General features: G+C 41.5%; 1 protein-coding gene across 3 annotated transcripts in view; it reads right to left on the reverse strand.

Moving 5' to 3' along the window:
- Nucleotides 1–15,208, reverse strand: part of FAT3 (FAT atypical cadherin 3) — a gene marked incomplete at both ends in the record, with an annotated part of 431,212 nt that overhangs the window by 155,167 nt on the left and 260,837 nt on the right. For all 3 annotated transcript variants that reach the window (XM_080930379.1, XM_080930378.1, XM_080930377.1), the window contains one exon: nt 4,294–4,355. In XM_080930379.1, the coding sequence (XP_080786505.1) occupies nt 4,294–4,355 (62 nt within the window). The remainder of the gene's footprint in view (nt 1–4,293; nt 4,356–15,208) is intronic.

The following is a 15,208-nucleotide window of genomic DNA, read 5'->3' on the forward strand; positions in this document are numbered from 1 at the left end:
ACGAAAACTAGTCTGTCCTGACCACACCTCCATTGTTCTCAGACACACCTTCTCTAACATCTGCACTCTGACCACACCTCCACTGACTCCTGACCACATCTCCATTGTTCTCAGACACACCTTCTCTTACATCCTCCACATTCTGACCACAACTCCATTGTTCTCAGACACACTTTTTCTAACACCCATACTCCTAACACCTTTTAGTTGCATTTCATCTTCTCTTTACACCAAGTGAGAGGCAGGCAATATTTCTCCTCTTCACGGGTGAACAAGGTGGCATCATATAAGAGGTCCAAGACTGCTCTTGAGCTCTGAGAGTCTATTGAACAGGAGCCTTTTCCACATGGCCTTGATTCAATACTACAGGAAATGGAGCTTGATGCCCTTGGGTAGCTTCAGCATCTGATAGGGGAGAAGCCAGACTTCATCAGTGCTTATATTACAAGAATGAGCTGGTGCTTTTATTGCTTATTTCACAGCTGACTTCTCTGAAAATGGAGTAATACCAACCAAAGTTAAAACTACCAAGCCATGATACTTATTCACTAATTAATGTGTCTTTCCAACACTACATCCGGGTGTTGGAACTGGCCTCTGGCACCACAGCCACAATTGCCTCTCCAGGGTTGTATAAAGTTTAAATACATGAGCTACAAATATATTTTTGCATTTATGGAGGTGAGAGAAGATCAGGGGAATATTTTCACAGAAGTGACTTCCAAAGTAGGCGAGAATTAACACTCAGAAGTCAAGGAAGAAGCAGGTGCTGCATATGCAAGTTTGTCTGCAGTTTCTTGATGCTCTTACTGTGCTGGCAAGTTCTCTGTATTCTAATAACAACCAACTTCTGATATCCATAGACTGTTTGCTGAGGCAGTCTTGCTATGTAGCTAGACTAGTCAGAACTGTGGCTCATCTGCCTCTGCCTCCTGTAACAGGTATAAGCCAGAACAGTCATGACAGCCACAGGTTAATCTGACTTCTCTACAGAATCACCAGCTCATGTATCCTATACACAATAAAAAATAAGTATTTTTTAACCAAGGTAAAACTGACTTGTCTCCTGTCATGCAGACAGCAACCAATATCCAAACAGTTATGTCTTCTGGGTTTCTTTATAGGATACGTGCCCTGTTGGCTTCTAAACTGACTCTTTCAAAGAGAGTCAACTTTATTTTATTGGAAAGGAAACATGTACAACAGACCTGGGGGTCCTATGAGTAGAAGAGAATCACAGTGTTTCTTGGGCAATTAAACTCCTAAGAGAATAAGTTCCTCACTCAGGACACCTCCAATGGATCAGCAGTTACAAAAGTTTGTGTGCAGTGGAGAACTCTAGTCTGAACTACCAATTACTGTTCTGCAAGAATAACCTAAAGCAAGATCAATTAAAATATAAATGGGTGTTATTCAAATTCTTCTGTGATGTTACAAAATAACAATGGCTGTAAAACATACAGTTTAAAGAAAGAGGAGAAGGATGAAGAAGTAGAAACAGATAGAAAGAAGGGACCATCTACCTCCAAACAGACCATCATTTTAAAATTAAACAAGGGGCAGAATCAAGACGCACACAATTAAGCTAGAACTTTGAAATCACACAATACACATGAATACATACATACACACACACACACACACACACACACACACACACACACACACACACAAACCAATTTCAGAGAGATGAAAGATGAGAGAGACAGAGATTCAGGTTTTGAGTCTCAGACTTTTGAGGGCAGCATGCTTAGTGAGGACAGGAACTAAGAAGGCAATGGGCTACACTGGTTCAAATGACCCAGAGCCTGTCTCTAGATCCCCAATAGGGTCTGGAATAAACCCTTCCTGCCTACACTGTTCTCACCTTCCTTCAGACCGTACTGCTGGACCTGGGTTTCACTAGAAACTTCCCACAGTCTCCCACTGTCCTCTCTGCCCTATCCTAGCTCTAACTGGCAATCAGCCTGTCAAAGGCTGATGGCTTTCTTCCACACTCAGGGAAACCATGGGATCTTAACTGTAAGGATTTGTTCGCTCTTCACTTTGACTTCCCACCACCTCACCTTCTGCTCCTGTTCCAGGTTGACACTCTTTTGTATTTTCTGTTTCTTGGACAGTCTCAGACTCAAGCCACCAAATGTCATCTCTTTTAATATAGCTTCTCTTATCCTCTCTTGCATTCCCATGCTACCCTTTTAGTGGCTTCTTTCTTTGACTATCTTGTGGCTAATAATCCCTACTTTCAGTCTGTAGAGAGACTGGTTAATGACTAATCACAGCAGAAGCTAGGCTGCAGGTGTAGTTGCCCAGGATTGTTGTTTTTCTCAGAGAACAGACATAAACTTAACTATACCTGAGGGTTCTATCCTTAGATCACCACATGATACTAGCTCAGACTTAACTGCTTTGTCTGTTCTCAACCCTACTCAATGTCAGTGGCTGTAATCATATAACAACGCTGTGACATTAGTTTCTATGCTGCTTTACCTCCTTTTTATTTGACAGCATTTGAGCAATTGGATCCGGACCCCAGGTATGCCAATCCAAAGCATTGGTGTGTTATTCAATACTAAGTTTCTGAAGCATCTGAGAGCATCAGGATTTGCATGGGGAGCCAAAACCGGTTACCTCCAAACAACATTGATTCACTTCTCTACAACACGACTTTATTCCTGCTGTGTCACACCCTCCCAGGACACCAAGGACTCCACCTAGTGAGATAGTATCTTCCTTTCTTCCTTCTCAGAGCTAGCAAGTATAGCTACTCCATAACACAGCCTCCCTAACGCTCCTGGCATCTCTGTGGGAAGTAGAAAAACATACAAAGCAACTCAGTTGTCACTGACCTGAATCACTTGGACTATCAGCCCATTAATAGGATTTTGGGGAAAAAAGTGTTATTATAATTACGTTGTCAGCCTGTAGTCTTTATCATTATGGGATGAAGATAGTGTTTTGAACAGACTGTCACTGGGTTATGCTGTAATAAGAACACTCTGTAGTGCAAGGGACTTGGAGTTCTGAAAATTACTTTGCTATAGAACACAATTGAATTCTACCAGTATCCCTGTGAGGTGTATATAACATGCATGCTCTGCCATACTTCAGGGCTAGGAAATGGGAGTCTAGGGTGATTAATTATATAGCATGACGAAAAGCTTCAAGCTACACAAGCTACTTCAATGCCCTGTTCTCCTTAAATAGATCCTTCATGGTGAACGAATAAATAAAGGACGACTTTAAAGAGAACTCTGTGAAAGATTTGAGAGTTGTGTATGTGCATATACATGTATGTGTATTTGTGTAGGTTTGTAGAGATGTGTAGGTGTGTGTGCAAATGTGTCTTGACATATAGGTGTGTACAAGTGTATAGCTATGTGATTGTGTGTATGTATGTATACATGTATACAAATATATGTATATATACACATACACACATAAATATATAATATACACAGATGTGTGTCTAGGCATGTAGTTGTGTATGAGTGTATGTGTGCAGGTGAGATATATATGTGCAAGTCTTGGGGATAAAGGGAATACTTCAAAATCACATGCACATGATGAGCTCTGAATAATGCCCTCAAGTTTGAGCATCATCTGCCATTCTGTATCATAATATCACACACTTAAATCATAATACTATAAAACCCCTTCAAGCTTCCCAACAAGGACCCCGAAAATGTGTATAGAAAGACAGAAAATCCACAGACCTGGCTTTGTCTCTGTTCTCATCTGTTGCCATACACTCTTTTTAATCTCTCTTTCTGAAACAATGCTCTTAGAGTTTCCCCTGTGGATCGCTGCTCCTGTCTTAATGAATTATGGGTATGGATTGTATAGTTTCAGGTGCAGTCATCTTGGGCTGTGAGTCAAGAAGCACCTCTCATCCTCAGCCCTCTCTCCAGGCAGAGAAACGAGGCGAGCAGGGTCCTCCTGAAAGGCCCCCTCTAACTGCAGCGAGGCTGCTTCTTCCCTGCATGTGTCTGGAGCTGAGGCCCACAGCACTCTGCTTTAAAATGCTCTCTGATTATTGAAAGGAGTCTGAAGTCCAGGCAGACACACGCAAGCATCTGCCTGTCTGCAATGGAGGCTAAGTGCTGTCTTCCAGTCCTGCTTGGCTTACAGAGGGCTGCATTGAAAACTTGCGCATTCAGAATCTGTCAGGCCAGAAAAAGTACCTGCCTTGGAAACCCACTGCTTAGAAGCATTAAGGTTCTTCCTCAGTGATGAAGGTGGGGGGGTGTGAAAGTCAATTTTAATGAGTACTGCTTCTTTCTATGCGCTTACCTCCAGAAAATGTTCCGCCTGCTGCTCTCGATCCAATTTCCTTGAAGTCGTGGTAATCAGACCTGTGTAGAAATGAGAATATTTGACTTTTAAATATCTGGGGCAAGTAAAGTAGCTCATGGAATATAGCAAAAGGGGTTTGGTTAAAGGGAAAGCTAGAAATTGATAGAGAATGGCAACCCTGCAGTTCTCAGGGATGTTTAGACCTATTCTGTATGTGCTAAGGAGCTCTGGGAAACTCAGAAGAATCACTGCTGTCTGGAAAGAAGGGAAACTTTCCCTAAGAAACCTTGTTTTTCCAATGAAGGAACAGCCCAAAGATTCATTTACCCAGCAATGCAGCTCTTCCATAGGAGCCAGATTAAAGGTTCTTGGGTTATTAATAGGCAGCTGACACTGACTAGATTCTTGCTATGAGATAATGCTCTCATTTAATTTTTATACTTACATATTTTGAGTTATATTTAAGAAGGTGATTTCTGTAATAGCTACTTGTACATATAATTGTTTCAAATTTAGTAGCTCTTACAATCAACACTTCACTGTACTTTTACCATTCTGTTTTATGAATTCAGATCCTTATACTAAAGTATCCCATGGAAGAATGTATATCTTCTCCTAATGTCTATAAGGACAAAGGGAATGAAAACACAGACCTTTCAGGCCCTGCAATTGCACAAATTTGTCTTTTACATATTTTATTATTTTTGTTGTGAAACAGTAATTAGAAAACCAAATTGACTGTCCACTTCTCCAATATAATGTCTCTGAAGAAAACATGAGCTGATTTTTTTCATTGTGTGTGCTCATTAACTAGGAAAGAGTTTTTTAAAAACTATATGGAAGATTTTGGGGTTCAGGAGAGTTCTTGACCTGAGGCTGCTAAACTGTGGATACCTATGTGGGAGGAAATGGATTCTAGAGAAACAAGAGGCCACAGGAAATTAAGTGATGCCTTGGTGACATCCAAAATGATATCCCATGTAGAGTACCTCAGCCACCTACAGACTGGCAAATCCATCTTTCCCTTGGCACCCCATAAGGAAACAAAACCTGTGCTTCAATTGTACCAAAAACTCAGTTGTGTGTCTCACAGTAGATTTTTTCTTTTCTTTTATCTTATTTTCTTTTGTTCTTATTGTAAATTGACAATAAGGATGTGTATTTAACGGGACATAGAATATTATGATTCATGAGTGGCATGTGGGAACGTTTCCCAAATGAACTTACATATCAATCACATAAAATGCTAATTTTGTGGTGAGAACCCTTGAAATCTATATTCTTAGCAAATTTGATGAGTGCTACACACTATTATGAACTGCTCATATTCACAGGTTATTTTCAATTTGACTCAGGTTTTGGGCCATCTGATATGCCACACACCTAGTTTCTTCCTTTCTCATTATAATTCTTTGCTCCCAAGTACAATTTTTCACTTGACACATGGGTATGACGTATGGGAAGGCTCTGTCATTTGTTTCCAAGACTGTTACCCATCTTTCTCCTTACCTAGAATAAAAAAGAGGGCCCTGATTTGCTTTTTTTTTTTGTTTTTGTTTTTGTTTTTGATTTTTGTTTTGTTTTGAACTCTTTGATGGTTTAAGGTCGCCTTGCTTTCTATGTGGAGTAGGATACCTTCAACACTACCCCAACAATGTCCAGAAATAAGGTCATGGCTTCCTTTCCACTTCATTATCACAATGCCCTGTGGAAATTTAAGACCACAGATTTGTTAGTTCATCTTTTCTCTAATTTCCTGTATCAGAATCTCTGGGGATGAGGACTGACATGGTCCTCAACACCCAAGAGCAAACAGCTGTCCAGTCCAATTCTTCTGTGCTGAATCTAACACTTTTCATCTTTATACCTGCTAGGCACACCCAAAAGTTGCTGTAAAAAAAGGTGGGAAAGAAGTGTGGCTCCTGGGTTCAAATTGATTGAGGTTCTGTTTGGTCTAATGGATACTCTTCAGTTCTGGACCATGCTATCTGACAAGGACTTATGTCATGAAGGCGTCTTTCAAGTGAGGGGTAATAGCTATTTTCATATAGCGAGAGAGACTTTCTTCCAGCCCCCATCTTTCTCAGAGCCAGACCTATGTTAGAGGTCACAATGGGAAATGGGCATGCTTGCTATAAGAAGGTGATAAGCATATGGTAGTTGGAGGAAGGAGTTCTGTTCTCTCTTGCACATCTGTGGGGCTTATAGGCAAAGAAAAGCAGGTACCATTAACCTCTGCTCGCTTAGTGCTCTCTTGTTACTGGTATTTCAGCACCAATACCCAGGGCAGTAGTCAGCTTTCCCTCTTGGTAAGTTTATGGGAAGTCTTCAGGAAAGTCACATAGTTTTACAATTCCCACAAGGATCTGGGAGAGCAAGCTAGTGTTGCTCTCTACCTTTGTCTTTCTCAGGTGTGTTTATCAGCTCAGAGAAGGAAACCAGGCTCCCTGGAAACTCGAGACAGTTTACTCAGCAGTGAGCTGGAGCTGGGAAGCTGAATAGTTACTGCCCTAAATAAATGACATTCAGTAAGGTGATGAACACGAGCAGGGAGACTCTTAACAAGTGTTCTCTGAGAAGCAGACCAAGACTGTGGCTGCCTGATACAGAGGATGAAGACATTCTAAGTAGCCATGTCAGAAGCATGACACTGCTAAGAATGTTTTCTTTCTCCTGCGGTGTCCTGGGCCACCGCTGCATAACTCCTAACAGCACATTCACATTTAATATATGTGCTGCTGGAACGCGTGCGGGGCTTGGCTGGATCAGCATGATTCTCCTGGAAGGCAGAATACTGGCTGTGTTGCTCAAACATCTCACTAGAACTGGTGCTTCCCTAAGTGCTCTCCATGTTCCATACCTAATCTATGTCCATGACATCAGTCTGCTGAACTCTTTGTCACACTTGCAGATGGTCTACCTTTTCCTTTTCCTGTGCAACTTCCTACACTCAGCGGCAGGGAGCTTATTTATTATCTGGATCCCACTTTAAATCACAGCTCAAGAAGCTAGAGACTTAAAGAGGCTCCCCTTGCCAACATACCCAGGCCAAGTATTTGTTGTGTGCATAGATACAGTTCCAAGGGCACCTAGACTTTTTCTGTTTGTTGGAGAGTTCTCTCTAATAGAGCACAAGCAAAGGGAGGATTATTGGCTCCCTGACTGAATAGCAAGGGGACAAAGGAGAACATTCTTGACTGTGCCCACAATACAGCCAGCTCACACTCCCTCTGCCATGTCTTCACCACCACAACACACCATGTCCCTTTATGTTACTTTTGCAAGACATTTTATCACAACAATAAGGAAATAACTCATACTAAAAATTACTACCTTGAAGTGATATTGTTACTGTGACAATCTGACTATGAGGTTCATAGGAATTTGAACTGGTTTGTAGGAAAATATATCAAAGAGATTAGACTTATGGGCTAAAGAAGACCAAGATTGTTGTTAGGTAGAGTTTCATGAACTGTCCTGGTGGGAGTCTACAGAACCAAAAGCAGATAGATAGGCAGTGAAGACTTCTCACTCATTAGAAGGGACAAGAAAGAATAGGATTAGGGATCATTCATGTTACATGTGACAACGAATTCAGAAGCATACTTTCCATGTTATGCAAGTCTTAGCCCTAACATTTTTGTAGAAACAGTTTTGAGGCAACATGACATCCAAGCTGTGTCATGATTATTGACGACTGATGACTGATGAACTTTGAAGGGGGGGGTAAGCGTGAGGGGGAGAATGTAAGAAGTGTGCAGCTTGGTTTGGAAAAGGGAAGGGGTGAGCCTGAAGAAGCAAGCAAGGTGGTTGTGGAGAAAGTTGCTACTATTGTTTAAGAGATTACTGTCATTAAATGGAAAACCTGTTCTCACTTGGACAATAGGAAAGGTTCCCTGAGGATAAGACACCAGCCAACAAAGACAACAACTTGTAACAAAAGCAAACATGTTAGGGAGGAGAGAGAATTTGAACTGGGAATGCAGTTGGCAGGGGATGGGTCCCTGATTCAAACAATCAGTTAGGGAAGGTGCTGTAACCTCACACCCAGAGGTCGGTAGAACAGTGAGGAGACCAGACCACACTTCACGCTGGTAAGAGAACTTGACTGTCTTGTCCACATCATACTTGTTTCAAGGACATGCAAAATTCAAATATTACAATGTCATGAATGCTCACATAAAGGGTCGAGAGAGGTATTGAGGCCAGGTATGGTGTGTCAAGGGCACAGACCCTTAAAGACGCCCTGAAAGGCATGAGTTGTACAGGTGACACCTGATGGAGATTCTGGGCATGTTCATGACGGTGCATGTCTTCTAAGGAAAACTTAATGTATCAGGAGTAGTCAGCTTGCATGATGGAGGTAAAAGAAGTGGAGCAGAAGGGTACCAAGCCTGTTGGGGTCCAGACGATACCACCAAGAGTCTCAGAGCTGTGGGAATTTGTTACCTTATCTGGCTTCTGCCTTGCTTTGTCTCTTTCTTGTCATTTGTTCTACTGTATATTGGAAGTATTCAACTCAAATTTTTATTTTGCATGGCCCAACAGTTAGGATATCATTTTGAGTCCCAGAAGAGACATTGAGGCTTTGGGGCAATATTTGAACCGTTAAGCCTTAGAAAACTATTGATAATAAACTAAGTGCATTTTGTATGTATATTATGAAATGCCTGTGAGCTTAGGGAGTGACCTAATAGAGAAAGATTTTTTTTTTTTTTTGTAAATTTCATGTTACTTGTCAAGGTGACAAAGAATAGGTTTGGGAAGATTAATCTTCTTTGTCAACATAGAATCAGTTGGGATGTATACCTCTAATGTGTCTCTGAGTGTATTTCCAGAGAAGTTGCAGAGAGGGGAAAAGCAGCCTGCTTGTGGGTGGACTGTCCATGGGATACAGCCCTGGATTAGACACAAAGGATAAAGGAGAAAGTGAGATGAGCATCCGTATTTATCCCTGACCCCTCCCCTCTGCTTTCTGGCTGTGATGTTGTGTGACCAGCCACCTGTACCATGCATCCTCTGTCATGATGTCATATTTACTCAAACTATGAACTGATTCTGCAGAAGGCCCTGAGTCACACCTCAGTGACAACAAGTCCTGTGCTCTGGTCTTTGTTTTTCTCTCAGGTAAAACACTGGTGCTCAGATTCCCCAAAGGGAAAAGGCAAAATGATCAGGAAAGTTAAGTACGGTTTTGGTGGGAAACCCAATGTGTTGTGACCATCACCTCTCTTATCCCTGCTAGAAGAGTTTGACTTAGACATTCTTCCTTCAGCTTTGAGTCATCACAGGAAAGGTGTGCTGGAGAGATGGCTCAGAAGTTAAGAGAACCTGCTGTCTTGAAGAGGGGCCAGGTTTGGTTCATGCTTACAACTGTCTGTAACTTCAGTTCCAAGAATCTGATGCTTTCTTTTGGCCTCCATAGGCACTACGCATGCACATGTTACACAGACAAATATGTAGTATGTATAAACATACACACATTTAAAAAATAGAAACACTTGGAAGAACTAGGTAATATGTAACATGTATTAGATTGAATATATATTTTATATGTGTAAGCTGTGTGTGTGCGCATGCATGTGTGTGTGTGTGTGTGTGTGTGTGTGTGTGTGTATGATTCCTTATAAGGAAGAATAAGCAGTAAGGGTAAGAGCTGGCAATATTGGTCATGAAGGGGTTAAAAGGATTATGGAAACTGGCCCCATTTGACATGCTTCTTAAGTAAGGGCTGCCTCATCAGGCGTGAACATCTCGAGCTGCTCCATTGAGCACACAAGCATTGCTATTAAATTTTCTTAAGAAATTTTGACAGGGGATACCAACAGAGCATAAGCCCGTGACACGTGTATTTCTTTATAAATAGTAATTTACGAGATGCTAATAGACGCTTTAAAACTGTACGAGTGTGAGCATTTTAAACAGAAGCACGGGGACATGGGCACGAGTACGCCTCCCAGCTGCTGACTCTGTAACAGACACACCTCATTTTCCTGTCTCTGCTAGCCAGTGGATGACATTTTTTAAGTCTGCCTTAGCAAGCAGAGGAGTCTCAAAGCTCATCTCTGCCAGAGAGAGACACTTTCCCACTTAGACTCAGGATTCTGTGACTGCCATAGTACAAAAGGGAGAAAACCAGCTTTTGAAAAAAAAGTATAGGTGTACCCTTCCACCTTCCCTTATGCCCAGCTGACCGGAAGAGGTGCCCACACTTGGAAGGCGCATCCGGAGGCTCAGGCAATACTTCTCCACCATAGTCACTATAGTGTGATGGGCAAAGGGCATCTGAGTCAAGCTGACTCACTGTCAGAGTAAGAATGGGGTAGTGCCAGCAAGCAAAGGAGTAATGTTCATGATGTTGAAAGGTTCGTCCAAATTCCTCCTCTGTAGAATTCTATCCCATAGCTGGTGTTTCTGCCTTGTGGCACACATGCACACACCTGTGCCCATTTGCATACACATATGATGAGGACTGGCTTTGCTGGTATGCCTGGATATTCCCCAGACCCATCTGTGCTTACAGTCCTCCTGATCAGCATCCTCACATCACAGAGAACCCTTAGGCTCTGCTCTCTGACTCTGTTTAACTTCATTTATGCACCTGAAAGTGTCTCTAAGCTGTTTTGCTGTGCTTTGAATGCTTATTGAATTTCTTCAGAGAAATTAAGCTGCAGATGGCAAGCCAGCATTAAGGATGTCATAGAATATGATGCCGTTCATAGGTGTCATTAACACGTCAGTGGTGTGCGGACTCAGATGTGCAATATGGCACGTATCTCTTTTATCTTTCTGCCAAGATATATTTTTTTGCATAATTCTAAATACTATGTAATGAAAATAAAAAAGCAGAAATGGCTGGAAATCGAAATTCAGCTGAATAGAAGGGCCTGGGGGTTATCTGGGAAGAGAGGGAAGGGGAGGTACAGCCAGCAGAGCACCAACTGGCAGCAGGCTCTGGCCTCCATGTGTCTACCTTCCTACCCCAGGCCCAGCTGAGCCAGCTGCATACCTTTTGGCAAGTTACTTAGCTTCCCTGAATTTTTGTAAAATGAAAACTTATCAAATTAAGTAATCATCTAAAAAACCAGGGGCTTGGATCCTGCTACATACTAAGTGCCCAAATGATACTGTAATTCTTATCAGGCAAAAGGATAGCCACAGGACTATCCTCTGTACCCCACAGTCCAACCTTGTTTTTCCCATCTTAAGATTCTCTCCTACTGTTTGAAATGTCAGTGTAACAAAAACCCACCCTGCTTTTTAGCCTGTTCTCTGCTAGATAAAGAAGCTGGGGCTTATAGGCTAAACAACTTACTCAAAGACTTACGGGTAAGTACTTTCGGTATATGTCTGTTACATCTCATTGAGAAGAGAGTATACATCTTTAGTGATTTGTGTGACATGGATTAGCACTGAGTGTTACGTAGGAGTGGTGTTCAGTGTAGAAGTAGGAGCTCTTCTCTTGATCGTGTGTGAGCTTTAATGTCAGCTGTGCACTGGAAGCACTTGAGGGAGGTTGTTATATGTTGATGGATGTCAGGCCCCAAAGACTATAAATTTTGTTACAGATTGAATCCTGGCCCTACAGTATCTCTGAAGCATCCTGTGCAAATTCATTGTTCTGGTGTTTAGCTAAAGCTGAAAACCACTGTCTATATCTCACTGATGGGGTTACAGTCATTAAGCTGTAACTCGTCTGACTTCTTTTGTTTCTTCACCATGAACCATACTTATGCTATAGGAGAAATGGAAGGCCAATAATGGAATAAAGTCCATTGAATGGTCCAAATCTCCCAGCACACTAGGTAGATGTCATGTGTTCAGTCTTTGGTCTGATATGCCTCTGCATGTCATACTATGGCTCATGTTGGCTACAGTGCTACTTCATTCCTGAGTTTTTGTTTTCTTTCCCAGTTGTAGAGTTCACCCCGCCTTCCACCTTAAGCCCCATGGATCCTAGAAAAGGTTCACACATTATCTCCTGGTGATGGTCTCTACTTCCATGTATGAACGCTGACAAACACGGGGAGTAGCCTAGTAGATAACAGCACTATGGCCATATTTAGTATCATAGTGCTGAGAGCCCAGTGAGGGAGATGGACACACCCGGAAACACTCAGGAAAATGTATAAGTCAACACATACTCTAGGAAAATCAGGATGCTCTGAGGAGAGACCACAGATAAACTATGCTGTTGGAGAGATAAAGGAGAATAAGCCCCTTTTACACCTGAACATTAGTGGTCAGTAAGATTTCTGGAGACACTGGAACATACCAAGTCAGTCTGAGGGTATATGTCAGAAGCTTGAAGGAAGAGATGAAAGGACGCTCAATCCTTGTCTCTTTGGCTTCTTGGCTATATGAAAAGAGAGTTCTGAGTACTGTGACATCAGTCTTCCCATTTTAACTTAGAGAAAGTACACAGGCTTAGTTAGGACACACACAGATGATGGATTAACCTGGAGCTGTAAGGACCTTCAGGCAAAGCAGAAACAGGGACTGGCAAAGGGCTCAGATGATAAATTCACTTACCACCAAGCCTGATGACCTGAGTTTGATCCCTAGAACTCAGATGGTGGACAAAGAAACAAATCTATGAAGCTGTCCTCTGCTCTCTACTTGTGTATCATGCTACATACAAACCTGCACTCACCACCCTCCCACACAAATGCACAAAAGACATAAACACACACACACACACACACACACACACACACACACACACACACACACACAGAACGTTTTAATTTTGAGAAAAACAGTGCACTGCTTTCTTAAAAATGCCATGACTTCATTCTTCTTTAACATTGAAAACTTCCATTGTGCATATAAACTATGTTCTTCTTATCCATTTCTCTGCTTTGTGATACCTCAGTTGGCTGTGTAGCAGCTACTGTGAGCAGCACTGCAAGACATTGATGTGCAAGTGTCTCTCCGATGTGTTGAATTAAAGCAATTGAGACCATTATTTGAAGAGAATTAAGCCATGCTCAGAAAGACACAGCATATGTTTTTCTCTTGCTAGTGCTTCCTGGATTTTGTATAGAGACATAAAATCATCATGCATTAAACATGACAGGAAAGTAGCTGTGAAATTGTATGGAGAAACAGATGAGACTAAGGGGAGGTCACATGGGGTGGAGTAATGCTCAACATACATCTTAAATATTAAAAACTTAAAAATAATTTTTAAAAACTTAAGAAACAGCAGTACCTGTGAATTCTAGGCCAGTCAATGGCTGAGGAGAAAAATGGCTTCCCCAAAGGCTGACCATCTGAGTCTAATGTTCAGGACTCTCTTGGGAAGGAAAGAGCTTGAGTCCTATAAGAGTCCTTGACTTTCCCATAGTTGATGTGAAACATGGATCTCTGTTGGGTTTTCCTTGGGTTAAAAACCTCCAGAGCACTGGGTTCGATTTCTCATTACGCTCAGAAGGAACCCTTATTAACTCAGATTGGTCGCACCGACAATGTCTGTGAATTTAGTAACCAGACAACTGAGAGATGAAGTTTCCTCCTATTTGTTCAAAAGATCACTGTGCATTCTTTAATTCCCTCCAGAGGTGTGAAAACAGGCACTGTACGCCCCTAAGAAATTCTTTCACTGCAAATAATTTGTTCCCACATCTGTTTCCATGTGACAGCTCAAATAAAGAGGATGGATAAAATGCAAATTACTCAGAGAATGTGTAAAGTCTTGAAAATGCATGTGTGCTTTGAAGACACACAAGTCTTAAAGATCTGTTTCATTCTATACATTACACAAGACCTCTTAGTAGCAACACTGTGAAATCAAGTTAAGAAATACTGCTTTTTATGGGAAGCTTTGCATGCTATCAGAAATCTGTTAGCAATTAAAAAAAGGGTCAGAAGAAGGACGAGAAAAGTCACATATTTTACAGTTAATTTTCACACAATCCAAGCTTTGCCTCGACTTGAAATGTAAAATTTCATTTTTTTTTTTGGTGCCATTTGTCTGAGAATCTGTGATAATGCCATGGCTGGTGTCGTTTACCTTTCTGTTATTTAGGTGAATTAACAGGATAGAGAGGTCTCAGGAGAGTATATAATGGCTTCAAGACAAACAGTTTATGAAGCAATTTAATTTTAACAACCACCATTTTGATGTTCTAATTGCAAATGGCCTATGTAACTGTTCATTAGCATTTGTCCAACAGGTCTTCTGCTCTACAGTGTTAATAGCAGTAGCTGTGTGTTAAAACAAATAAGATCACACTTCCTGAAATACTCTGGAATCGGCATTTTCTGTCTCTGTAATTTAGAAAACTGTGCTACATTAATTAGCATGCATGCATAGAGATCCATGTTTCACACCAACCATGGGAAAGTCAAGGACTCTTGCAGGACTCAAGTTCTTTCCTTCCCAAGAGGGTCCTGAGCATTAGACTCAGATGGTCAGTCTTTGGGGAAGCCATTTTTCTCCTCCGCCATCGACTGGCCTAGAATTCACAGGTACTGCTCTTTGATGCCTCCCCAATGAGACTCTGAAGCAATGTCATTGCACTGCCTGTCTGTGCTTGGGAGGAAGTACCACCACTCACTGTGTGTGATGAAACATGCACACTGTCTATCAATATAGAGGATGAGACTTTAAAATGTGAGCTTCCGTTTTTCTCTTTAAAATAACAATGGCTTTACAGGCAGCAAATAACCTACCCTATGAGGGTTAATGTGTGATAGTTTCTTCTTACATAAAACAAAGTAGAAATAATGGGAAGGTTTAGCATTATTTGTAGTACCCTGGAAGAAAGACTATGTCAATTCAGATGAGGAGAGCTGTATCTTCTATTGTAGAAAATGTTATACGCAACCCCATTTTAAACTCTATGCTGTCTCTGCAGTAGTCCATGCCTTTCCCAGGACAGCCATGATGTTCAGAAAGATTACTCTT

The sequence above is a fragment of the Micromys minutus genome, assembly GCF_963924665.1.
Source record: "Micromys minutus genome assembly, chromosome: 16".
In the NCBI taxonomy this organism is placed as follows: domain Eukaryota; kingdom Metazoa; phylum Chordata; class Mammalia; order Rodentia; family Muridae; genus Micromys; species Micromys minutus.